The sequence below is a fragment of the Symphalangus syndactylus genome, chromosome 5 (assembly GCF_028878055.3).
Source record: "Symphalangus syndactylus isolate Jambi chromosome 5, NHGRI_mSymSyn1-v2.1_pri, whole genome shotgun sequence".
Lineage (NCBI taxonomy): Eukaryota > Metazoa > Chordata > Mammalia > Primates > Hylobatidae > Symphalangus > Symphalangus syndactylus.
In genome coordinates this window covers 23,551,840-23,579,480 of record NC_072427.2, presented here as the reverse complement: position 1 = coordinate 23,579,480, position 27,641 = coordinate 23,551,840, and the positions used below count along the sequence as shown (strand labels likewise).

The 27,641-nt window shown below is 38.7% G+C and overlaps 1 protein-coding gene across 6 annotated transcripts in view; it reads right to left on the bottom strand.

Moving 5' to 3' along the window:
* The window catches only part of EFL1 (elongation factor like GTPase 1), a 169,933-nt gene that overhangs the window by 110,577 nt on the left and 31,715 nt on the right, over positions 1–27,641 (bottom strand). For 2 of the 6 annotated variants that reach the window (XM_063640141.1, XM_063640142.1), the window contains exons 1-7: positions 27,470–27,608; positions 26,543–26,652; positions 23,986–24,053; positions 17,669–17,753; positions 6,344–6,477; positions 5,497–5,634; positions 3,462–3,676 (exon numbers count right to left, since the gene is read on the bottom strand). In XM_063640141.1, the coding sequence (XP_063496211.1) occupies positions 3,462–3,676; positions 5,497–5,634; positions 6,344–6,477; positions 17,669–17,753; positions 23,986–24,053; positions 26,543–26,633 (731 nt within the window). In that variant the 5' untranslated portion in view covers positions 26,634–26,652; positions 27,470–27,608. Of the gene's footprint in view, positions 1–3,461; positions 3,677–5,496; positions 5,635–6,343; positions 6,478–17,426; positions 17,518–17,668; positions 17,754–23,985; positions 24,054–26,542; positions 26,653–27,469; positions 27,618–27,641 lie in introns of those variants that run through there. The other 4 variants (XM_055277441.2, XM_063640140.1, XM_055277443.2 and 1 more) reach the window with 4 other exon arrangements.

Below are 27,641 nucleotides of genomic sequence, written 5' to 3'. Positions count from 1 at the left end.
ACTATTTATCCAAACCACAGACATTTTTCTCAAAGTAATAATCTTTTAACTACATTTGGATTTTTTGATTCCACAAGTCAGAAATTGTTGTAGTTAAAAAAATGTGATCAATTACCTACTCCATTCTGAAATCCAACGTCACTGTTAACACGGCCTCAGTATGTACACATTCGGGAGAGGCAATAAGAAGAAATAAGGATCCTTATACCCCAGAGGGAAGACACCAGAGAAGAACTATGTCAGGAAAACACAGGCTTCAGACTCAGGCAGACTTTAATCTTAATATCAGCTCTGCCTCTTAGCAGCTGAGTGATGCTGAACAAAATTACTTAATGTTCTTGAGACTTAGATAATAAATAGTCATATCTATTTCAAAGGAGTGTTGTCAGAATTTGGTGAAATAATTTAAATAAAGTGACTAACTCAATATTTAGCATATGTACATCGTCAATAAAGCTAGACTAACTTTTGCTACTGTTGGTATAAAAGTTGATATAAATATATTTGTTCATCTATGTATAAATAACTTTAAGAAGATAAACAAAAAACTGACAGGAAATAAACTGAGCTAAGGAATAAGGTGGGATCCTTTTGTGGTATACATTTGCATTTACTCAAGAATAAAGTTAAAGTTAGAAATCAATTGTATATAAAATCTATAAAGAAATGCAAGACTGGCTCAATATTTAAAAACATCAATCAATGTAATATACCATATTAACAAACTAAAGAAGAAAACTCATACAAATATCTTAATATAGAAAAGGTATGTGACAAAACTTGACACATTCATAATAATGACATTCAGAAAAATAAGAATATTAGGGGACTTCCTCAACTTGATAAACAACATCTAAAAACAGCCTGCAGCCCTAACATTATTTCTAATGGTGAAAGACTTAATGCTTTCCTCCTAAGACCGAGAACAAGGCAAGGATGTCCACTCTCATCACTGTCAGTCAAACAGTGCTGGAAATTCTAGCCAGTGCAATCAGCAAATGAGAAAACAGCGTGCAGATAGAAAAGGAAAAAAATACAACAATCCCTATTTGCAGACATGATTGTCTCGTAGCAAATTCCAAAATATCTACAAAGAACTGCAAGTGAGTTCAGCAAGGTGATAGTACACAACATCAACATACAAAAATTAACTGTATTTCTATATACATACATATAGATGAATGTATCAACACCAAAATTAAAAATATCATTTATAATCACTCAGAAAAATGAAAAATTAAGTGTAACTCTAACTCAACATGTATAGCACTTACATGCTGAAAACTATAAAATGCTCATAAAAGAATTTTTAAAAATTTTAAATAAATGGAGTGTATTTTCCATGAACATAGTGTTCATGGAATGGAAAAGATTCAACTTAGCAAAGATGTCAAAATTCTCCCCAAATTAACAGGTTTACCAAGCAATTTCTATCAAAATCCTAGCAAAACGTTTTTGCAGATATAGGTAAGATTACTATAAAATTTACATGGAAAGGCAAAGGCCTTGAACAGCAAAAGTAATTTTGAAAAATAAAAATAATGTGGACAGAAATAATCTACCCGATTTCAAGACTTATTATGCAGCTACACTAATCAAAATTATGTGGTACTGTTGGAAAGACAGACATATAGATTAACGGAACAGAACAAAACACTCAGAAACAGACCCACACAAGTATGCCCAAGTGATTTTGACAAAGGCACAAAAGCAATTCTATGGAGAAGAGATAACCTTTTCAACAAAGGATTCTAGAGTAAATGGAAATCCATAGGCCCTCTCCTCCCACAAAAGAAAACCTCAACCCAAGCCTCACACTTTATACAAAAATTAACTCAAAATGGGTCACGGACTTAAATGTAAAAAGTAAAACTAAAACTTTTAGAAAAAAATGAGACAATCTTTAGGATCTAGAGCTAGGCAAAGAGTTCTTCAACTTGACTCTAAAATCAAGATCCATAACAAGAAAAAATGATAAACGAAACTTCAGCCAAATTAAAAACTTTGCTCATTTTGATGGCTGGGCGCAGTGGCTCATGCCTGTAATCCCAGCACTTTGGGAGGCCAAGGCGGATCACCTGAGGTCAGGAGTTCGAGACCAGCCTGGACAACATGGTGAAACCTCGTCTCTACTAAAAGAAACACAAAAATTAGCTGGGAGTGATGGTGCACACCTGTAGTCCCAGCTACTCAGGAGGCTGAGGCAGGAGAATCACTTGAACCTGGGAGGCAGAGGTTGCAGTGAGCCAAGATTGTGTCACTGCACTCCACCCTGGGCAACAGGGCAAGACTCTGTCTCAAAAAACAAAACAAAACAAACAAACAAAAAAAAACTTTGCTCACTTTGAAAGACACTGTTAGAGGATATGAAGTCAAACTATAGATTGGGAGAAAATATTTGCAAAGCACATATGAGACAAAGGACTACTGTTTAGAATAGAAAAAACTCTCAAAATTCAGGAGTATGAAAAAAACACATTAAGAAAATGGGAAAGGATGTGAAAAGACATTTCACCCAAGAGGACCTACAGATGACAAATCAGCACATGGAAAGATGTTCAAGGTAAACCAGCTGTTAGGAAAACACAAATTAAAACCACGATATCATATTGGTACGCACCCAACAGAACTGCTAAAATGAAAACAGTGACAACACCAAACGTGAACATTTGGAGAAACTGGATCACTCATGCATGCATTGCTGGTGAGAATATAAAATGGTACAGTCCCTCTGGAAACAGTTTGGTAGTTTCTTTAAAAACTAAACATACAACTACAATATGACCCAGCAACTGCACTCCTAGGCATTTATTCCAGAGAAATGAAACTTATGTTCACACAAAAACCTACACATGAATGTTTATAGCAGCTTTACTCATGATGGCCCAAAAAGGAAAACAAAAAAAACCCAGCTATCCTTTAATGGATGAATAGTTAAACTGGGGTACATCCACACCATGGAATACTACTGAGCAACAGAAAGGAACCAACTACAGTATTAATGCATGCAATAACTTGGATAAGTCTCTGGAGAATCATGCTAAGCGAAAAAAGTCAATCTAAAAAATATTACATCTTTTTGGTTCCATTTCTATAACACCCTTGAAATGAGAAATTTGGAGATAAGATTAATGGTTGTCAAGGGTTAAAAAGGGTTTGAGGGTGAGAAGGAAGTAGCTGTGGCAATATAAGGGCAACGTAAGGGAGCCTTGTGGTGATAGAAATGCTTTGTATATTGATGGCAAATGGCAAAGTCCTGCTTGGTTATTGCACTACAGTTCTACAAGATGTTATCATGGATAGGAGGCAGTTACTGGGTAAAGGGCACCAAAGAACTCTCTGTATTATCTCTTACAACTACAGGTGAATCTATAATTATCTCAAAATAAAAAGTTTCACTAAAAAAAATCAACTGCATATAAAATCTGCAAAGAGATTTAATCAGATTCAAACAGACTTACCCAAATCCCCACCCATCTATTGCACTGGTAAACACCACATTTCCCTGTTCTGGAGAGAAGTAAAGGTGAGAATCATCTGTGTCCTCCAAGCCAGTGCTCCAGTCATATACTTGCTCTCCTTGTTCAGAATTTGGATTCACTTGGGATTCAGTCTCTCTCTCTGCTCTTTCTTCTAGGACTTTAGAAGTAAAAAGAGTTCCTGTGAGTGCATTAATCTAGGAGAGATGGTGAAATGGCAGAGTGTCATTCAGATGCTTAGCACGCTCACGGCAGGAGAAACACTGTTTAACCTGTTAGGGCTAGAATCATCAGTCAGTTTGGGCTCATTAAGCACACATGAATGGAGGTGACATTTACAATCAGTGAATAACTTAGATTTATCCATTCTTCCTTAACTCAGCATAACTAAATTATAAGGCTTTTGGAAGGTTATTTTGTGATTATTATTATTAGTTTAATGTAAATGTTAATGTGTCATATCCTTAATTTGTTTTTCAGTACTGAGGCCTAGTATCACAAAGTACTCATGATTTCCAACCTCACAATCCTAGTTTGTAACCTCAGTCCACTGCCTTGCCCATCTCTCACATCAGTTGTCTGAAATGTGCACTACTCTCTTTAGGCCCTCTTCCCAACTCCTAATCCTCAACTACTTTCACTCCCAAATAGGCAGTAATCTTATGTCCTACCTCAGAAAGAAAATGGAATCTATTACTCAGATTCCCTTCAACTGCCCCACATCCCAATCTACAAGCTCACTTATGTCTGCAAATACCACTGACCTTTCTCCTGCCAATGGAGGGCAGGAGTTATTTTACCTGTTCCTAATTTTTTTCTTTTTTTTTTTTTTTTAGGCGGAGTCTCGCTCTGTCGCCCAGGCTGGAGTGCAGTGGCATGATCTTGGCCACCACACCCGGCTAATTTTTTGTATTTTTAGTAGAGACGGGGTTTCACCTTGTTCGACACGGTGGTTTCAATCTCCTGACCTCGTGATCCACCCGCCTCGGCCTCCCAGTGTGCTGGGATTATAGGTGTGAGCCACCACACCTGGCCTACCTCTTCCTATTTCTACAAGGAATGATATCCATCCATCATTCTTTTTCACTGTTCTACTTTTATTGTTTCCTGCCTTTAGCAAATAAATATACTCAAGTTGCTCTCATCAATGTCTTTCCACTGTGTTGAGGAAGACATTTCAAACTCTTATGCATGACATATAAGGTTCACCGACATCTAAATCCTATATCCTTTTTCCCATCTCTTGTCACTGTTGAAAATGATCTAATTCTTCAGCTATGAAACAATTTGCAGTTCCTTAAATGAAACACTGTACTGTGCTTTTTCTTGCCTTTATGACTTTGCCCATCATATTCCTTCTTTTGAATGTCCTTTTCCTGTCTACCTGGCAAACACCTACTTTACTTCCATCTCAAGGCTTCCATTTTAAGACTTCTAACTCATTCTTCCCTCTTGACCCAGACTGGGTTAGATGGCCCTTATCTATGCTCTTATATCACACCGAGGACTTATCTCATTGTTCTCCAAATATCTCTTTGTCTTCCCTACTATACTGTGAGCTCCTTGAAAATAGGGATTCTGACCCATCCATCTTATATTCACAATCCCTAGTGCACAATGGACATTTGATAATTCATTTATTCAACATATATCTATGAAATATTTGCTGAATAAACAAATGAATGAATGCTTGGGTAAAATTTCCTCTAATGACAGGTAATAAAATACTACAGACAGGTAATAAAATCCTAACATTGCTTCACTTTGGAACCAAGATACAATGTTTTAAACAAGACAGCCTATTGTCCAAGTTTTATATGATGGGTGATTCCAAGAGATGGAAGGGACTACTGAGAACATGCTTATTCTGTTGCCTCTCTTGTAGAATAACACCAACATGCATGAATCTGAAGTGGAAAAGTTCACTTTTCTGTAGCAATGGCTCATACCCAGCTCAGTAACTTCCTTACAACTCTTCTTCGAGGCTAAATTTTTTAAATACTAAAAATTAAAATACCTGTTCTAAAATATTCTTGAGGTGAGAATAGGCCTCTTGTGGGGTGAATTTCAGTTCCACTATCAAGCGATCTATCTTATTAATCACTAAAACTGGACGGATGTTTTCAAGCCAAGCTTGTCGCAGAACTGCCTGTGTCTGATAAAAACAGAAAGAAAAATGTAAAACTTATGATTTGAAATAAGTAAAGCACATTAGAAAATCTTGGTTAATAACCACTCTAGACTATGCCAGTCAGACAAAGGTATTAACTAGGCATTCACAAACTATGTATACAGCAGAGTAGCAAAGAACTACACATAAGAAATCATCATTGCCTTTATGCAACTGACAGTTAAGAAGGATAAATAAGGTCGGGCATGGTGGCTCACACCTGTATCTCAGCACTCCGGGAGGCTGAGGCAGGTGGATCGCTTGAGGCCAGGAGTTCAAGACTAGCCTGGCCAACATGGCGAAATCCCATCTCTACTAAAAGTACAGAAATTAGCCAGGTGTGGTGGCACATGCCTATAATCCCGGTTACTCTGGAGGTTGAGGCATGAGAATGACTTGAACCCAGGAGGTGGAGGTTGCAGTAAGCTGAGATCACGCCACTGCACTAAAGCCTGGGTGACAGAGCAAGACTCTGTCTCAAAACAAACAAAAACAAAAACAAAGTATGTTAAAGTCATCATCTCTAAGATCCCTTCAGAACTCTGGTGATTTAACTCCTTCACAGACTGGAACGTTACCAAATGTGAAATATAAAACCAATGTTCTGATTGTCAGTGAAATGCCTCAAGTCAATCAGTTCCCCTTCTTTCCTCACCCTTAACCATTTAAATATTTTCTCATCACAATCCATTACCTGTGGACAGACTCCTTCCACAGCATCTACCACAATGATGCATCCATCACAAATGCGAACAGCAGTTGATACTTCTGAGGAAAAGTCCACGTGTCCTGGAGAGTCTATCAGATTAATCAGGTACTCCTCATTACCTAAAATACAATTTGTAAATGCACATTTTCAGTTGTGCAGGTATATAATGCTCTTCCTCAGGCATTCTAGAATAAGAAGGCTGAAAGCTTCTAAGAAAAAACTGAACAAAGCTAAAGGAGTTGAACACTCAGTCAAGAGCTATCATTCCAACTTTTCCCACTGATGGGACTACTGATTCCAAATAGCATCTATATAAAATGTTAAAGGACTTTATTATTCTAATAGTTACCACTTAAGAGCTTAGTGGGAGCCAGCCACTGTGATACTCACTTTTAATGTACTAATCATATATTATTGAATCCTTACAATATCCCTGAGATACATATTACTATTCTCCTTTTACAGGTTAGGAAATTGAAACTGAAAGAAATCAATGCCCAAGGGCCTGACAGTAAAAGCTGTTCAAAGGGCCAACAAAGCAGTTGGCCAAGTTCTTCCCTACAATTTGTCAAACAGCAGTGTATGAATCTGCTCAATCAAGATTTAGACTCAATTCTACAAAAACTTAAGGAGCAGTTACTACGTGCCAAGCAGTGTGCTATGTGCTCTCCCATTAATATCTCCTTCAATAGTCTCAACAGACAAATGTATTAAACTTATAGTAGGGTGATGGCACATCCTGAGTTGTCTGGTTTTATCACTGAAATTCCCACATCCCATCAAAGCCCTTAGTCCCAGGCAAACAAGAAAAAAAAAAAAAGATCATCCTAGGTTATAGAGAGTTATCATTAAACATAACTTAGTATACCATGCACAAAATTAGTAATACTTTAGAATTCTGTACTCATTCCCCATTATTGATAAATTTGATATAATTCTCTTTTAAAGGCAGAATAACTATTAGAATGCTCAAACATATACTTTACTTTTGCTCCTCCCCTTAACTCAGTGTTTATCAACTTGAATGTGCTCAAGAATGACTATAAGGTTGAGTATCCTTTATCTGAAATCCAAAATGCCCCAACGAGCATTTCCTTTTTGTGCCATGTTGGTATTTGAAGAGTTTAGAATTTGGGAGCACCTCAGATTTTGGATTTTCAGATTTGGGATGCTCAACCTGCAATTTATGGGCCATTAGGTGATACTGATGATAAACACCACCACCACAATAACCACAACCAGCACTTAACATCTGTGGACTGCCTATTCATGGCTGGCATTGTTCTAAGCATAATACAGAAATTATCTGATGTTTACTTACAACAATCCCCTGTAGTAGTTACAACTATTAGCCCAATTTTATATAGCAGGTAACTAAGGCACAGAAAAGTTAAGTATTTTTCTCAAGGACATCCAGCTAGAATCCAACTCTGAGGTTAACTGACTAAGATCACACAATTCCAACTGATAGAGCATAAGTTCAAATCCACTTAACTCCAAAGACCATACCTCTAACCACTACTGAACACTCAGAAGGCAGTAACTTTCACCTCGCATGCCAAGATTCCACTGCTAATGAATTCCTAAAACACCAGGTGAAGCATTCCCAAGTGTACTGAGGCTCAGTGGGAAAGACTGCCATCAGTTAGCAACAGACTGCCTTCTTCAGTACCACTCCACCCCGCTGCCTCCTGGTCTTTTCAGGCAAACTGCTTTATGAGAAACCATTGCTCTGCTGAAACCACCAGAGAAGGCTCCAACCAGAGAAGACCATGGAGATCTCCAGTGAAAATCCAAGAAGTCAAATAACCAGAACCCTGGAGCAATGGTCCACTGGACCTCAATTGAGCCTTCCACTGTCAGATCTCACACCAGTTCCCCTAGCCAACATTTTCCATAAGTACCATGGTCTCAACCAAGTACACCAGAGAAAAAGGAGCAGGTCTAGCAGCGGTCTAGGGTCCTATCATATAAAATTAAAGCTGTGAGATTCTTAGAATCACTCAGCATCTTCTTAGACGAAGCCTTTATTCCATAGAAAAACATGCTAATGCCCTCAAAAGACTGATCCAAGGTCCCAAAAGAAGCAAGCCAGAAATACACCCAGGGCTATCTAACCATTTTAGTCATTTCTCGGGTCTTAGATTCCTTCATACTTTGCAACTGGGGAAACAACACTTGCCTGTTCATTTAGCTAAACTCCAGACTTTAGAGTGGGTGAACTTCAAGCACTTTTCCATCCTTTGTGATACGACCGGGACCTGATACTGAAGTTTCAGAGACTGGGTCTCCAGTCAAGTTCTTTACAGAGTCTAAAAACGTACTTGTACAGAAATTTCAGGCTTCCTATACAACAGTGCTCTTACCTTTTATTGGAGTTAGACCTTTTAGGGAATACTCAGAAAAATGAATACCTATCTACCTATCTATGCTCCCCTAAGTACACACCCATTTCCAGATTCTTTGAAATTCATTCAGGAAGGGCAGGTTCAGATCTAGAGAGGAACTGAAAGCTAGAGACACACCAAGTGTTTTCAGCTGAAAATCTACATCCTAAAAAATAAGTGTCTGATCAAATAATACAGCTGAGAAATACAGCCAGCCTTGGAGCTCACATCACACATACATATTAAAGGTTCAGAGAAGCCCTGTGAGAAGTCTGTCCACCTCTGTTTAACCTGGAGTTTCTCAAGTGTATTTAATGGTGAGAAAGAAGAAATGCCATGGTCAGTTACACAGCTGACAAAGGCTTGGCTCAGCTCTGAGCCAGGCCTCTTAATTCCTCCTTCAATGCCTTTTTCATCTTAACCCTTTCCAAACAACTTTAACCTAAATTTCAAAGGTTAGAGAAAGAAGTCCCATATCCATTAGAGAAAAAAAGTCCACAAGCACAGCTCTTCTGCTGTGACTTCAGCCACATTATGTCTCTTTAAAAAATGCCATTTACTACTTTTGTGTGTGTGTGATCAAATTAAAAAATACATAAAAACAGTTATAGGGGTTTACCATGCTAGATATTATTGTTATTGCTAGTAGAAAGTATTTAAAAAGTAGAGAATGCATAACACTTTTCAGGAGACAGAATTGTTTAAGCATGCTAAATGATCTTTCTGATTTGTAACAAAGTCCTGAAGCTATGTGTTGAATTAATCCCTGCAATAGCATTCAGGGACAGAAACTTCTGCTGCTTTACTTCCCAGGCGTTCCAAACTAAACTGTTTCATTCCAAGGCACAGATTCTAATCAGCCAAGCAATAATCCAATCTTTTTATGTTCCAGGGGGCTGAAAAAAAAAAAAGTTGGAAGAACTGAAGTTAATTACGAGAGATATCTTCCAGACAATTTCTGCTGCTAATAGGGAGTTATGGGAAAAGAACTGCTCCCTTGCCCATGGTTTTAAAGTGCCATGGATAACTGTCTCACAGAAGGTGCACACTTGTCACTAGGACCTGCCAAAACATCTCTGTATTCAGTAAAACTTCATGTAAGGAGTTTAGTGTTCAACTTCCAAAACACTGGAAATGTTCACTAAAGCATACATAGAAAGCTGATGAGAGAAAACTTTCCATAAAATAAAAAACAAAAACTGAAGTTATGGATGAAGATCTGAACCTCCTGAAAGTGTCCTTTATATTTCAGTGTATTGGTAGCGTATTTTTCCTGAAAACAAAAATAACAGAAATATAGGCAGAACCTGAGTTATCTGAAGACATGTTCCTAAATTCCTTATGTATGAACTTATAACTATTATATACATAAATTGTACCCCAACTATAAAGTAACCACTCCCTCCACAGGAAATACCACTTTTTTTTGTTTTTTGTTTTAGAGACAGGGTCTCACTGAAACATTCAGGCTGGATGCAGTGGCACAATCATAGCTCACTGCAGCCTCAAACTCCTGGGCTCAAGCGATCCTCCTGCCTCAGCCTCCCAAATAGCAGGGACTGCAGGCACACAAAGGTAATTTTTATTTTATTTTTTATAGAGATGGGGTCTCACTGTGCTGCCGTGGCAGGTCTCAAGCTCCTGTCCCTAAGTGATTCTTCTGCCTCAGTCTCCCAAAGTACCGGGATTACAGATGTGAGCCACTGCACCTGGTTTCCTTTTATATCTTAAATCACTATTATCCTTTTATATTTTAAACTAATGTATAACATTATGAGTTATAAATCAACTAATACGGCTTATTATTTGACAGAATTGTAAAGCACAATTGTAAAGCTGAGACAAGTAACAGGGTAACTATCTTTATGAGAAGCCTGCCACAAGGAGAGGTGAAGGGTGGTTGACTCTGACGGTACGTATCAAAACTGAGATGGGGTCAGGCACAGTGGCTCACACCTATAATCCAAATGCTTTGGAAGGCCAAAACTGGAGGATCACTTGAGCCAAGACCAGCCTGGACAACATGGTGAGACCATCATCTCTACAAAAAAATTTAAAAAATTAGCCAGGCATGGTGGCACATGCCTGTAGTCCTTGCTACTGGGGAGGCTGAGGCAGGAGGACTGCTTGAGCCTAGGAGTTCTGGGCTGCAGTGAGCTATGATCACCACTGCACTCCAGCCTGGGTGATAGAACAAGATTCTTATATTTAGAAAAAAAAAAAAAAAGTGACAAGGGTTAGAAAAGAAAGAGGGAAAAATGATCTATAAATAACAATGAATAGCAAACTAATTAAGTTTTCTTTTGCTGCACAAACCCAACCTGAAGGCCTCTCCAGACCTTCCTCCAACATGAAACTAGACCACGTACAGACCACTCTGATTACATTTTACCTCACCCACTTCTGGTTTTTCTCAGTATGATGCCAGTCCACATCTGCCACCCAGTACTGTGGCCACACCCTGAACTCTGACATCACTGAGAACTTCTCTACCTTTGAAGGCCTGCTGTGTAGATAGTAAATCTAATAATTACACATCCACATTGTCTTGATTCCTTTGATCATTGGCAGTTTTTCTTGGAAGGGTGTAAGAACCAGAATAAGAAACTCTGGAGTAAAAAAAGGTTGATGTTTGCTTCTTATACTCTCTCCATGCTTAGCATCACCCTGGAGACAGCGTCATAGATCAAGGACCAATTTCACACTGCTAATGCATGTCATTACTATAAGGTGCTAGTCTCATTATCAGAGTAATTGAGAGAGTAATTACAGGATAACTTTGACTAAGAAGGGGGAAGAGGGAAAATGCAGACGAATGTGGGGCTGAAAGAAGGATTTATGTATTTTTTAAGACAAGAAAGACAAGAAAGACTTGAGCATGCTTAAAAGCTGATGGATACAAGCCAGTACAGAGGGAGAGGTGAAAGATACTGAAGATCATTAAGTCCAGAGCACCGGTTTTTGCCAGTGACAGGAGGCAAGCAAAAAAAGCCCATACCATTACGTTTTGAGGTACAGTGGCAAGCAGGTGAGAATTCTTCTCTTTTCTGTGAAATAGAAGGTAAGAATGTCTGCCGAGATTGTAAAGGAGGGGATGACAGGTAGGCTGAAAGAGATCAGAAGGTTTAAAATAGCTATTGGAAAGAATGAGCAAGAACTAGCAGGGAGAGATGGAAAGTCTGCCAGCAGTCTGGAGGACCACTTGAGAACCTAGCCCAAATGCAAGGATGAAGACGTGTAGAGAATTAGCTTTATCAAGGGTTAAAGTTTTGTTAGGAAAAATATGACAGAAGGTCAAGAACCAAAGAGACTGAAGATGCTGGCAAGACTGTCAGTGAAATGACAAATCTGGGCTGTATGAGGCAGGAAGTGAATGAAGAAAGAGGCTGTTGGGAGTCAAAAAACTAGAGAACATTATGAAGTCAAAGAATGGGTACCTCATTAGTCAGGTGAAAGAAAAAGCTGGGAGAATCAAAGATTGTAGAGAAGGAAGTATTTAAGCTTGAAAGGTTGAAGATGGATAGCTCAAGGTGATGCTAAAATCTAGAAAGTAGTCATGACAACAGGTAGGTGAAGTGGAGAATCAATGTTGTTGAGAGGATAAGCTATTGAAGAAGCCATTATCAGGGATGGTGAAAAGCCACCTTAGAAGATTCAGGTAAAAAGAACAATTATGAGGTCAGGTGCCAAAGTCACTAATGAACAGGAACCATCACCAGGAACTGACAATGACTGGAAAGGTGAATAATTGGATGGTCTGAGTCTTGAAAGAAGAAGTTTGAAAACAAGGGTAGAAGAATTAACTTTTGTAATCAGATCCGGGAACAAAAAGAACGGCAATCCCATATCTTAACCCAGAGATACATGGAACATGAATGAACGAGTAGCATTCACTTGAAAAAGGTACAAGGCAGGCAATGTCATCAGAAGACAGCCAGGCAGGAGAAGGGGGAAACGTCAATAAAAAGACATTGAGGATGTAGCGATGCTTGTTTACCTTGGAATGTTTTCACACTAAGTTTTGGTAAGGAAGGGAATAATGGGAGATTGAAAGAGGCTGTCAGAATCACAGAGACACATGGGGAAGAGACCATAAGAGAGGCCAGATCATGTGGCTTACATCATGGGCAGTGACTGAAGACCACAGGGATGTAAGTAGTGCTGGCCACAAGACGTCCATAGCAATCCCTACTGGAAAGGAGATACTCAAGCCTCAGGAGGAATTAGTTGTGGCCTGACTTCCAAGAGACTAATGGCCCAAGTGAATAGGCTGGAAATGTGGGTTCTAGGACTACTACCACATGCTAGAAATTACTCTGTCCTTGGGAAAGTGTCTTCACCTCTCTGAACTCCATTTTTGCGCATGTGTAAAATCAGAGTAATATCCATCACAGAGTTGCTGTGAAGATTAAACAAAATCAGGCATATGAGACACCTAGCTCAGAAGTGAACTAGTTTCTTAGGCCTGGCATCAACCGAATGCTTCCCAAAGTAAAGCATTCATTGTCTGATGAGAACAAAATCTACCCTTCAGTCAAATGAGGGGTAATGGAACTCTTCCCTCCCAGCCTCATTCTGGAAAGAATAAGGCAAGTTAGAACCATGGGTAAACGTTCACACAGCCAGAAGGAAAGGGAAGCTACTGCCTCTGAATAAGAGATGACTTTGTGGTACATGCTAGCCTTGGCTGTAACTAGATGGCATGAGTCAGTGTCTCCATGGCCTAGTGTTTGGAGTATAAAACCAGAGAGCCACAGAGCTGAAATCAACACATGCGTAAATCCCCCAACTGCTCATACCCATGAACCCTAACAGAGGTATTCACAAAGTGATCAACTTGCATATGGACCTCTTTGCAGAAGGATGCTACATCCTTGGTCTCCATGTTTGGAGGACATCCTCACTGCATATGGCTGACTCTTGGGTGAATCCTAAGTGTACCACTGAACCAGGCTATTAGCTACACTATACACCTAAGGTTACTAACTAAAAGCTCATAAGCTAAAGCCCACTGCAGTGTGTTCCATATGGTGTTTTACAATTTTTAAATAAGTTGGCAGCATTTTGATACTTGGAAGATTTTACCAAAAATCCTGATGCCAACTTTTCTTGAAAAAAAAAAAAAAAAAATCACTCAAACTGCCTCACTTATGCAGAGGTGTCAACACCATGTCAGGAACTAATAATATTGTACTTAATAATCACATCTGACAGGTGTTAGAATAAGTAAGCTATTTGGGGGGGAAATAAAGTTAGATATTTACCTCAGTGTGTGCATACACATACAACTTGCATTAAATACAAAAATTGAAAATATAAAATAACTGGTGGTGAACTGAGAGTGATTTTTATTTCATTTTTGTGTTTTACTGTATATTCTATAACACACACTAAATTTTCTATAGTAAATATAAACTTGGGCCAGGTGTGGTGCCTCACCACTGTAATACCAAAACTTTAGGAAATAGGTAGAAGGCTTGCATCCAGGAGGTTGAGACCAGTCTGGGCAACATAGCAAGATCCCATCTCTACAAAACATTTGAAATACACATATAAATTGAAATATACATACATATATATTATATATGCAATATATATAATATGTATATAAACTTGTAAATTTATTTAAAATATTTTAAAAGATGAATTAGATAAAAACTTCAAAAGTTCAGCAACAGCAATATTTGCTCAGATATAAAAAATGGCTATACAGTAGAAATGACAGCAGTATTCCTTTTGATGAATTTCAAATTATTTAACCCATATGAATCTATTTCTCTCTTCTGTATCTGGATTCTAGGCTAAAGGATTCAAAGGCATTACATCCCCTTAGGATATTTTACAGAACATATATTGTTAGGAATACTTCCTAACTCTTGAGATGACAAGATAAATGTATGGTATCCTTGTGGGTGGGACACAAAGAGAGGTAAGAAACAGGCAAATAACAAGATTTAATAATATGATCCCAAATATTTGTAGCAAATTTTGGTCACAAACGTAAAGATAATAGAGGTTCCATTTTCTCAAGGAAGAATTAGGTTCCTGGAAAATGCTAAGATAGTGTATGACCTTGATGGTTTTCAACATCACTTCTATAATGTACATGATTTATCTGTTTACCTTGAACTAGAATAAGACCCTATATTTCAACCTAAATAAAGATTTGAAAATACTTTTGAAAGCTCGGTAAATTGAGAGTCAGAACCAGAGAAAGGGCTTAACTTGCATTTAGTACACAGATTCTCAAATAAGAGGGCATTCAAAGTGGGTGAGAAGGAGGGGAAGGCATGGTATAAAGAAAAGTCACCTGTGGAGTTTCTTCAACCATTAGGTTTCCCTCTTTTTCTCCCATCTAGGTTCGCCTTCAGACGTCCCACCTGCATAGCAGGAAATACCCCATTCTGGAGAATCGGTACTAAGACACAGATAAAAACATATCTCATCTCTCAGGTGGTCTGAGAGGATATGTCGCAGTCAACATTCCTAACTTCTAACCCCACAGGGCTCTGCACTGTCAAGTGTGCTGACTGCTCAGCCCAAATTCTCTCCTAGGCAGTCATCCCATGCTCACAAGAAACATGTTTGACACTTTGTGACTCCACTCCAATCACCACTGATTGGACTAGGAGGTGACTAACCAACCCAAGCACAGCCAATCCATAGGTGCAACCTCTGTGATGGGCTGGCATGAAAAGATAAGCAGAGCTGCATCCTGCTCTTGAGCCTGTATGCTCAGAAACACAAGAGACTGAAGCAGCAGGCAACAGAAATAAGGTGAAAACAGACAGGATAATAGGGTAAGAAGTCAGGGCAAGGTGAATGTACAAAGATGAAGACATGACAGTAGGCAAAAGCTATGAGACAGAGAAAAGACACACAGGATAAAAGTGGAGATACAAACAGACACCCAAATCCAAGGACAACAGTGGAGTTCCAGAGGAAGGATCCATAAACTTTTACTGATGTGGTCTCTAGAGCTATCTTGGATCTAGAATCAAAATCTTGCTCCAATTTGTATGAGACATCACTCCAATAAGACTCCTGTTTTTCAATTTTCATGAATATTATTTCTAATATCATTTCACACATATGCTTTTAATAATCTATTCCACCCCAACCCAAGCTAGCTTAAGTCTCTGGTCTATGCAATCAAGAAAGCATACCTGGCTGGGCGCAGTGGCTCACACCTGTAATCCCAGCACTGTGGGAGGCCGAGGAGGGCGGATCACCTGAAGTCAGAGGTCGAGACCACCCTGGACAACATGGTGAAACTCTGTCTCTACTAAAAATACAAAAATTAGCCGGGCATGGTGGCATGCATCTGCAATCCCAACTTCCCAGGAGGCTGAGGCAGGAGAATCGCTGGAACCCAGGAGGCAGAGGCTGCAGTGAGCCAAGATTGCGCCACTGCACTCCAGCCTGGGCGACAGAGCAAGACTCCATCTCAAAAAATAAAAAAGAAAGCGTACCTAAAACAATCTGATCTGTGAGCAGCCAAGGTCAAGGTCACAGAGCTCGATAAAATAGAGTTCAGACCACTCAATTCCCAGGGTCCTATAGCAAATTCTCCTACAATACTACACCAGAAAGACAAATGTGAATTGGAACGGGTGAATTTAATGGTATATAAATTAAACCTTAATAAAGTGGTTAAAGGACTCAGGGGAGGGGGACTAGAGACAAAGCATAGAGCAGAACAACTAAAACTAACAACACAGGAATCTTCAAATAAAAACACACTAATAATCTGAGTAAGGAAGAAGGCAGCCTTCAAATCTCTTAAAGTCTATAAAATGAGATAAGAAATCAATAGACCCTTAACCCCATTCTCTCGATCATAGGATGAGAATATAACCTTTAAAATGTGAGAAGTGGTTTAAAAAAAATGAAGCATTAAACATTAAACATCGAGAAATTATGTGCCTAAGACCTTCAAAACTGGTTTGGTACAACAGCCATGCCCCACAGAGTACATCTTTTGGTGGCAGTGCCAAAGATATGACACTTGTGAAGGACGAACCACAGGTAAGTCCACTAGGAAATTAAATTTATCTTTATTATTTTCTAATTACAAAAATATACATTTTGTGTAAAATTTTCAAATACTACAAAAATAAATATTTTGAAAAGTGCAAGTTTCTCCATAATCTAGCCCCTGCAGAGAGCTACTGTTAAGGGTTTGGTAAGTATCCTTCCAGACACCTTTATCCGCATATATATTTTCATTACCCAAACACATTCATAACTTACAAAAATACTCTGCAATTTGTTTTCTGTCTCTGAACATACCATTCTTCCCTATACAATGACATATATATTAAACATTTGTTTTAACAGCTGCACAGTATTTCACCGCTTGCAAGTATCAATTTAACCACTCTCCTATTGACATTCAGGTTGTTGTTATTTTTTTCATGAATACAAAGTTTTTAGTAAGTATCAGTGACATGTATCTCACATACTTACGTGACTATTTCTGTCAGATAAATTCCTGGAAGTGTTACTATCAAAGTAGCATCCTCATTTGAGGATAGCAAGCTGGTACTGATCACGGCAGTCTACCGTTAATCTACTCCAAATCTAACACGCAGGCCAGGCCATGAGGCAGAATAGTACGGCTGAACCAGCTAAAGTCCTAGGGCTCCTAACTTTCCTTGTGAAGAAATCCATATAATCACCTGGTGGAGGGGGCAGGTGTGAATTGCCAGTTCTTCTGCCCTCAAGCCAGTCAGAGGTTTCCATCTGCATCCAAGCCTGGACAGCCTGACTCTGACAACAGATCATGTGGAGAGGCCAGAATAAAATATGTGGAATATAAGCAAAGAAACTGAGGCATGCAATTAATTCAGAAAGACAGAGGAGGACATGAAAGATGCAAAGCTGTGTTTCTTTAAAACACAGATTACACAGATTGACTTACCTGTTGCATAATGTAGTGAAATGGCACTGGATTTCATAGTGATCCCTCGGATCTGTTCGTCTTCTCTGCTGTCCATGTACCTTAACTGGAAAAATGCAACATATGCATCTTCACTTCCCAAAGAATTAAAATGTAACATTAAAATTTGCTAATTTAGATTTTTGTTTTAAATACTTTTATTTTATTTATTATTTTTATTTATTTTTGTAGAGACAGGGTATTGCTATGTTGCCCACACTAGTCTTCAACTTCTAGCCTCAAGTGATCCTCCCACCTTGGCCTCCCAAAGTGCTGAGATTACAGGTGTGAACCATCACGCCCAGCCAATACTTAAATTTTAAACTATATAGAGCCTCACAGAGTCTTATTCTGTTGCCCAGGCTGGAATGCAGTGGCACAATCTTGGCTCACTGCAAATTCTGCTTCCCAGGTTCGGCCTCCCGAATAGCTGAGATTACAGGCATGTGCTAACACTCCTGGCTAATTTTTGTATTTTTAGTAGAGACGGGGTTTCGCCATGCTGGCCAGGCTGGTCTTGAGCTCCTGACCTCAGGTGATCCACCCACCTCAGCCTCCCAAAGTGCTGGCATTACGGGCATGAGCTACCATGCCTAGCCCTCTCTCTCTTTTTTTTTTAAGATGATGGGGGTCTGGAGAAGTGAAGTTGATTGAGGGGAAGAGAACATGACAAATTGAAAAACATTACCACTAGGAACCATAAATGTATTCAACTACTGCATACCCTCCCCAGAGTGTTGCTCATCCAAATATCAGCCATGAATGATGGGGCAGGTCAAGAACAACTTACAGACAGTAGCATTTGAGGGAATTCTTTCTAAACATCAATAACATAGCCATTCTTTTCCTGTTTATAAGCTATTTGACAAATTCTGAGCAGAGACTGAAACAGAGGTCTCTAGAGGCAAGAGAAGTCTTTATTCCTTTCCCAAATTAATAGATTTTGAATACATCTTTTTTAAAAAAAGAATACAGTAGAAAATATTTGTAATATGACCATTTAGTTGATGACTTTCATAACACTGTGATACCCACCAATGAGGGTCTACATCTCATTTTCTAGGCCTTGCAGTGCATCAGTACTGACAGTGGTTTCGTTTAAATGAAGATCCCATCCCTTTCCAACTCCTTAGCCCTAAGCACCAGACTAACCTCCTCCTCCTTTTTGCAGAATGATTTTCCCTTACTCTTCCTCCATTCTCTCCACTGTCAAACTTTTGAAAACTTCTTAACCTTTCTAGTTACTCCTTTCTTTCATTCAAAAGCACTGAGAATTATCTGTTGATATGAACTGCCACATTTATTCATCCACATTAATTCTGAAATTTTTAGAAAGGCTTCCATTTCCGCAGCTCTGGCAAAATCAAAGCCCTAAAAGCTATCAATGACCTTTGGCTAAACGCAATAATCATTCTCAATCCTCATTTTTCTCAATTCCAGTGCAGCGTAAGTCACCCTTTGTGTGCATGTGTGTTACATGCATATGTGAAATTCTTCCAAGAGTCTGAAACCTCTTAATTTACCTCTATCTCTCCTTAGATCCCACTGCTGGTTTCCCTTCACCTCTCCAACCTCTCCATCAGTCCTTCCTTCAAAAAGTCTCAGTCCCTTGTCAGTCTTCTATAATGTATGTTTTTAAGCACTGAGTTGGTATGAAACATGTGTAATACATAAATAACAACACAATGAACCCCTGTGTATGCACCATCCCATTTCAAAAGGAAAAAAAAAGTTTGGTACTTTTGAAGTACTCTGTGCCCCTGGCTTATAGGCAACCACTATCTTGAATTTTATCTTGATCACTTCCTTATTTTCTTTATGATTTTTAAAAATGAGTGTGTCACTAAGCAATATATCATGTAGAGTGGCAAGTTTTAAGCCTGCTATAAGAATCATACTTAATATATTATACTGTCACTTTTTCTCTGCTCAATATTGTTTTCCTGAGATTCAGCCATATTGACGTAATTCATTCAGTTTTATTACTGTAGAACTCCACTTCACAAATCTACCAAACCCATTTGTCCATTGTAGAGAATGGAGGAAGGGTAAGGGAAAATCATTCTGGAGAAAGGAGGAGGAGGTTAGTCTGGTGCTTAGGGCTAAGGAGTTGGAAAGGGATAGGATCTTTATCTAAATGAAACCACTGTCAGTACTGATGCACTGCAAGGTCTAGAGAATGAGATGTAGACCCTCACTGGTGGGTACTGGTGGACATGGAGACTGATTCCAGTTTTTTGTAACTATTACTGAGTTGACATGAACAGTTGTAGGTCTCTTGTACACTCCCTACCAGTAGAATTTCTGAGTTATTAAATATGCACATCCTCAACCTAACTTGATATTTCCAAATTATTTTCCAAATGGTTGGACTGATCCACAGTGGAATAGTGCTTTTCTTGATCCATAACCTCAACAGCTGATATTGCTGGACTTTATTTTCTAAGTAAGATGAGTGATAAATAGCATCTCATGGTTTTAAATTTATATTTCTCCTATTATTAATGGGATTAAGTATCTTTTTGTAAGTTTCTTGTACTGGCCATTTAACACTCTTTTTAACAAGGCTTTTGTCCACCTTTCTACTGGCTGCAATACAGATTTATTTTGTGTTGGATAGGAGTTATTTATAGTCTCTGAATATTAAGTCCTTTGTCAATTATATGTGTGTTATTAATATTTTTCAGCTACCAGGCTTGTTTTTTCCATTTCTTTCTGGCATCTTTGATAAATATGTTCTTAATTTTAAGTAGTTTACTAACCTTTTATAAAATTGTTTGCACATTTTTGTCTTAAGAAATCTTCCTTTAAGGTCATAAAAATATTAGCCCATATTATTTTCTAAAAGCTTTACAGTTTTGCTTTTAAATATAAATATCTTAACTGTGCAATTGATTTGTGTGTGGTGTTAACTAGAGGTCCAATTTTTTTTTTCCCACAGGGATAACCAATTGCCCAAGAACCATTTGAAAGGTTCATCTTTTTCCCACAGATCTGAAATGCCAGCCTACTATTCTGAGCCATCAGTCAATTTCATGCCTCAGCTGATTCCAGGCCACAGGTTACAACATATCAACACATTGATAATAAGTCTTGCCAGTGGGTAAGATGTATTTCCATACCCTACTCTTCTTCAGTCCCGGCTATTAATTGGTTTATTTGCTCTTCTGTATATATTTTAAAATCAGCATATCAAGTTGAAATTTTTAAAAATCTGTTGGAGTTTTTACCGGAATTGCTGAATCTACAGATCAATAGTTTTTAAATGTCATTTAAAAAATACTCAGTTAGCCAATATGTAAATATGGTATACCCTTCCATTTAAGTTTTCTCCAATATCTCATAGGTTTTGTTGTTATTGTTGTTGTTTTCGAAGAGATGGGGTCTTGTGCTATCCACCAGGCCGGAGTGCAGTTGCTGTCACAGCTCACTGCAGCCTCATGGTAGGCATGAGCTACCATGCCCAGCACAGGTACATTTACTATGCTATTTAAATGGTTTATGTTTTTTAATTACTGTATATTACCTATTTATTGCTCATGTATATTTCTTTTCAACAGTTTTCATATCCTGAAACCTGCCAAATTGTTACTAATATCCTAGCAATTTATCTACATTTTTGTTTTCTTCATTTCCAAAATTCACACTTTTTTTCTTTCCAGCTTTATCACTGCAACTAGAACCTCCAGTACAATCTAAAGTAGAAGTTATAACACAATGAGCAGAAGGGTGTGACGGCCATTCCTGCCTTATTCCTGGCTATGAATAGAAAAGTTTTAACACTCCATCATTAAGCTCAATCTTCATTTTAGGTTTTTTATAAATATCCCACATCAGATTACAGAAGTTCTCTTCTGTAACTACATTGCGAAGAGGTTTTATCACAATAGATGTTCAGTTTTACTACATGTCTTTATATCTGTTGAAATGATCATGATTTTCTTCCTTTAATCCATTAATACAGTGAAATTACATGTTAAGCCAATCTTGAATTCCTTGGGATAAACTCGATTTGGCTATGAATAATCATCTTTTTACACTATGCTGAATTCTGTTTGTTAATGAGGATTATAATTTTTGCAGCCATAATCATAAGGTTGGTATACAATTCTCCTGTCTTGTATTATCCTTAACAGACTTTTGGTATCAAAGTTATGCTATTTTCATATGATTTGGAGAATACTGCCGATTGTTGGGTTTTTCTCTGCTGTATTTTGAAATGGTTTAAGTAGGACTGAAATTATTCCTTGAATGTTTGGCAGAAGTAGAAAGTTAAACCATCTGGGTATTTTCTTTATGGAAAGATTTTTGCCAGCCAATTCAATTTCTTAAATGACTACAGAATAATTCAAGTTTCCTATTTCTTCTTGACTCCATTTTAGTAAGTTATGTTTTCCAGACATTTTTCCATTTTAGCACTTTTAAATTTTAAGTTTACTGTCACAGAGTTGTTCATTATATCCTATTATTACTTTATTAACTTCTGCAGCATTTTTCTTTCCGGGTATCACTTATTTCTGCCTCCTCTCTTTTCTTCTTGATCATCTTCCTGGTGTTTTGTCAGTTGTATTACTCTTCTTTAAAGTCATTCATTCAAAAATATTTATTTATATATACTACGCTTTGTATATGTCCAAAGTACAGTGAGCCACATTAGGAACATTAGCAGGTCAAAAGTGTCAAATGTTCCTCAACAATGTCAATGAAAAACAAAACAAAAAATTTCCTAGTCAAGATAATCAAAAATTGTCTATATTGCTAGTAATTGTTTAAATTAATAACTTTATATTTTTAGAGCAACTTTTAAGTTTACAGAAAAATCGACTGAAGGTTCCCACATACTCTATCCTCCCACCCACACGGTTTCTCCTATTATATCTATCTTGTATTAGTATATGGTGTGATACATTTGTTACAACTGATGAACCAATATTGATGCATTATGATTAATTAAAGTCCATAGTTTACATTAGGGTTCACTCTTTGTATTTGTTAGCTGGGTTAATCTTTTCCAAAAACAAACTTCTGGCTTCATTGATCCTTTCTATAAAATGTCTGTTTACTATTTCATTAATTTATGCTTTACTATTTCCTTTCATCTGCTTACTTTAGTTTTGTACTTTCTCTAAATTCTCAAGTGGGGAAAATATAAGCATTTCATCATTTCATTCAAGCTAGTTTTTTTCAGCCTCCTCTAGATAGTATCTTGGGCCAGCTTCCCTCCCAACCCACACATCAATTCCCAAATCGACCTTCAAGTCTACTGGGTCTACCCTGTGGATTCAATTTTGCTTCTCCATCTCCTCTTCTCTCTGTTCTCTGTCACCTGATAAACCCTATTGATCATATCCTAAATTCATTAAAGAAACAAATATATCTTTATTTTTCTACTGCCAAGTAAATTATTCCAAGCCCTTTCAACTCACAGCTATAAATAAAGAGCTCTTTAATTTTATTTTCTCAAACGCTATTTTCAGGCTAGGTGTGGTGGCTCACACCTGTAATTCCAGCACTTTGGGAAGTCAAGGCAGGAGGATTGCTTGAGCCCAGGAGTTCAAGATCAGCCTGGGGAACATGGCACAACCCTGTCTCTACAAAAAAAATTAGCCAGGTGTGGTGGCATGCACCTGTAGTCCCAGGTACCCAAGAGGATGAGCTGGAAGGATCACCTGAGCCCAACAGGGCGAGGTTGCAGTGAGCCGTGCATGATCACACCACTGCACTCTAGCCTGGGCAACGGAATGAGATCCTGTCTCAAAAACAAAAATAAAAAAACCCACTGTTTTCATCACAATCCTCAGGCACAAGCAGCTTTCCTTTGATATTTAGGTTAACTTTTAAGGTCTTCTATAACCTTATTCTCCCTGCCAGTGTGTTTTCTCTCTCACTAGTCTCTAGGCAAACGCTCCACTCAAATAAAGTACAACACACAAATCAGCCTTTATCCGTGTTATTTCCCACTACCTGGTAGCTTTTCAGTCTTCTCCTCAAACCACCCAACTCATTCACCTACAAAGAATCTCTTTCGCTGTGAAATCTTCCACAATTGTGTATCATTTGCTTGTTGCAAAAACTCACTTTTGCAGTTATAAAATAGTAATATAAAGCAATACAAAGCAATACAGAAGTAACTATTTTTCTCATCAGAAATTTAATCTTGCAAAATGGATTGGCAGCTTTTAGATGCAAGAACTATGTTTTAGACCCTTTTGGATCGCTAAAGAACACAGAAAATGGTTCACCACACTGTTGACAGCTAATAGTGAAATGCAACAAGTATTTATAAAATAATAACATACCTTGCCTGCTAGGCGGCTGGAGATGATTCCATTGCTAGATATAAGACAGTCAGCCAGAGTAGTTTTTCCTGTTAAAATAGTTTTTAAAAGGGGTCATGGATCATACCTATAGATTTAAAATCTGGTCATAAGAATTGGTTTAGTAAAGATTTTCTATTTACCTAAGCTAGGTGAAAAAGACAAAACAGATTTATTAGACTTTTGAACAGAATATCATCTGGAAGGACACAGATGCTAGCACTCTATAATGCTGTAATCTTATCTCCAACCCTGTGGATCTAATCAACCTCATCTGCAAAGTTGTCAAGCAACTTAAAGTAGAGAACATACTCTTTTGCCATATTTCCCCATGCATGGCTTCAGCTGGAATTTGCTAAACTGTCTTAAGAAAATACTTATCAAAGAAATTCAGGAACTTTATCCATATCTCTTACTGTTTGTAATATAGCATGTGGAGGGCATAAACTATATGTAACAACCAATGAAACCTAGTATCCAAATCTAAACCTAGGAATCTACTTTATAGCAAAAGAATCTTCGTATATATTTCTAGTTACTTTTATTAAACAGACTACATACAACTAAAGTCTGCAATTTTGTGTGGTATAAACAGGTGATTCTGTTTAAAGAATGTTATGGGTATGCAGTAAGCAAAGGAGGGCTTTTTCCTTCAAGACAAGTCTTTATTGCACTTTAGGAACTTCAGCAAAGCTATGGAATCTTTATAGTTCAAACCAGAGACCAATCAGTAGGAGAACTGAAGATATTTAACACTGTGCTATCTGTCTGCAATGTAAATATGTATTAGCATACAATCCTAGAGCATCACTTTCCTGCTACCCAATAAAGCTGAATTTATTCTAAGTACACCAAGTATATACCTCCCTAGAAAATAATTATCAAGCAAGCAGGAACTTTGCTTTATTCATAGAGGTATCCCTAGGACCAGAACAATGCTTGTCATATAGAAGACCTTCAGAAAATACTTGTTGAATGAATGAATCCCAGGTTTTTTAGGATACTACCAGGTTAACATAATTTTAAACAATACATTTAAAGTAATTTGTTACACCCTACTGACTTTCCACCTGATTAAATTCATAAGGAAAAGAAACCCTTTTATCAGCCTTCACATTCTCAAAATGTGAGCAGTAAAATTATAAAAACTCATGGTGGCAGGGGTTACTCACTGGATTTGTACTAAAACTCATTCTCAGCTGGCTTCACTTGTAAAGTGATCCACTATCTGTCTTTCTTTCAGTTTCCATACTCACATCACTTCAACTCTTCTATCAATGACAACAGCCACCTATCCTCTGACTTTGGATCCATCCTAAGCATGTCTACCAGTCTAATCTTTCTCATGTTTTATTTGGTTAGATCATTCCTGCTCTGTTTTCCCCCAAAGGCTCCCTACTGCCTAACAGTGGACATTAATGATTGTTTTCATGTTGAAGTGTTTACCTTCCCTCTCATCATTATCACATTTAATCCTATAGCCTATAAAGCAGGTACAGTTTTCATCCTGTTTTACAGATGCTGTATATTGAAGCTCAAAAAGGCAAGGTATGTAACTTGAAAATGGAGATCTGAACTTAGGTTGTCTAACTCCAGAGCTGGAGCACTTAACTCTTATCCTAGTTCCTAGCTGGCATGAGTGGCTCTATGAAATATGACTCAGCCTGCTTCTTCACCTCGCCGACCAGTTCTTCACCTTCAGGATGGTAAATATGTTTTATTTCATATGCCCATCCCAATCACTTTGCTGTGGTTACCTAAACTACCAAGGGGTTTGAAATCAAGAGGAGACTTAGCATGAAGGAGCGCTATGGGGTTACAGCAGTATCTGTCAGAAGAACATATCATGCGTTAGCTATCTCTGCCTTTCCCATATGCTGGGCTTTAACCACATATATTTCCCTCTCCCCTTGATGACACATTCCCACTTGTAATGATTATCTCCATTTGTCATCTTGAGCCCCCTTCAAGTGTCATCTCTAATACTAATTATGTTGTGAGGCCTTTTCTTAACCCCTCACTTCCTAATCCTCTAGTTCTCCCAACATTAGAGTCTACTTTTTTCTCTTGTTTGTCTCATTTTGCTCTGCTCCCCCTTAAAACCTCCTCTGGGCTGGTGCCCTACTCATAAATCTCCACCTTCAGATATACTAAGCAAAATATCTTGAACTTAACAGACGTTTGATAAATATCTGATGAATTAAATAGGATCACATACCACAGACTCTAAGGACATTATGTCAAGACTATAGACATTTTATATGTAAAGCCATTTCAGAAACAAAAAATTCAAGTTCTGGTTTAAAAAACAACATGAGATACTATATAAAAGAATGCTACTCACTAGGTAACCGTATTCATCATTTCAAATGCTTTATAGCAAAGCAGGCTTCCCTAACATCACAGAAAACTTTTAAAGAAAGAAGACTTGCTTCTTAGCAAACACCACTCTCAGCTGCCCACAGCTTCACTCCACTGAGACATACAGAGACACACCTCCCTTATTTATCAAAATAAGCCATTTAAAAAGTATTCTTACCATGGTCAACGTGAGCCAAAACACAAATATTCCTGATGTTGGCAGTGTTTTTCTGGAGTTGAATCATCTTATCCAAACTGTTGAGCACCATGATTACTTATTTCCTGTGACTAAAAATTAAATATGTATTACAAATGGCCCAGAGGCTAAAGGTCGGGGCAAAAGAAAAAAATAATAATAAACGCTGGGAGGTGGCAAGGCTTCTCAAACCCCTTAAACCAGGAACCCAGTGAATGTTTATTGATGAGATACACCACCGAGGCCTAAGTCCAGTTCGAGCACTAAAGTCAGTATCCTACCACGATTATACTTAAGGAGTTTGCTCATCCTTCCGGATCCGAAGGCTGCGATGAATCATGCAGCTCGAGGGGACTCAGTGCACAGTGACACCAGTAACCCTGCCGGTGGAGGAGTCCTCGGATACACTTCTCCAGGCCAATGACCACGTACAGGAAGGGTTGCATCCAGGAGGGAGAGAAATTGCTGAAGAAGATGCTCCCTTTCTCTCTTCAGTCTTCCCCCAAGTCCCTCATTCTGACATTCTCGCTCGTCCTCGCGCGAGGTCAAATACCCAGCTTTATTCCTGCCCATGGAGCCCGAACAAAGTTTTGGGTCACGTGCTTATTATCTAAGCAGGTGCACTGCCAGTCTTTCATTCCTTTCTAAATAAAAAGGAAAAACCTCTACACTACAAGCCCTTCATTTCTGCAGGGTCCCGGATTCGTTCTCTTTGAGGATCCCGGGTCCACACAGACAGGCGACCGCCCCGGCCCCAGACGGGAAGCGACACTCCGGGGACCGAAGCTCCCAGCCCGCGCTCGGCCCCAGCCCCTGTTCCCGCCTCAGAGCCGCAGGGAGCGGGGTCCTCCGGCACCGCCCAGAGGCTGGCCGAGGAGGTTCCAGCCCCCAGCGCGAGCCCACACTCACCGGCTGCAGCAGCCCCACCAGCCCTGCTCCTCCTCTCGGGTGGCACCCACACCCAGAGCTTCCGAAAGTCCTAGAGCTCTGCGGGTCCGGCACGCCCGCGCGCCAGGGGGCGGGGCCGGCTGACGCTCGACCTTTCACCCGCACGCCTCTGACGCCGCCGGAAGCCGGCGCC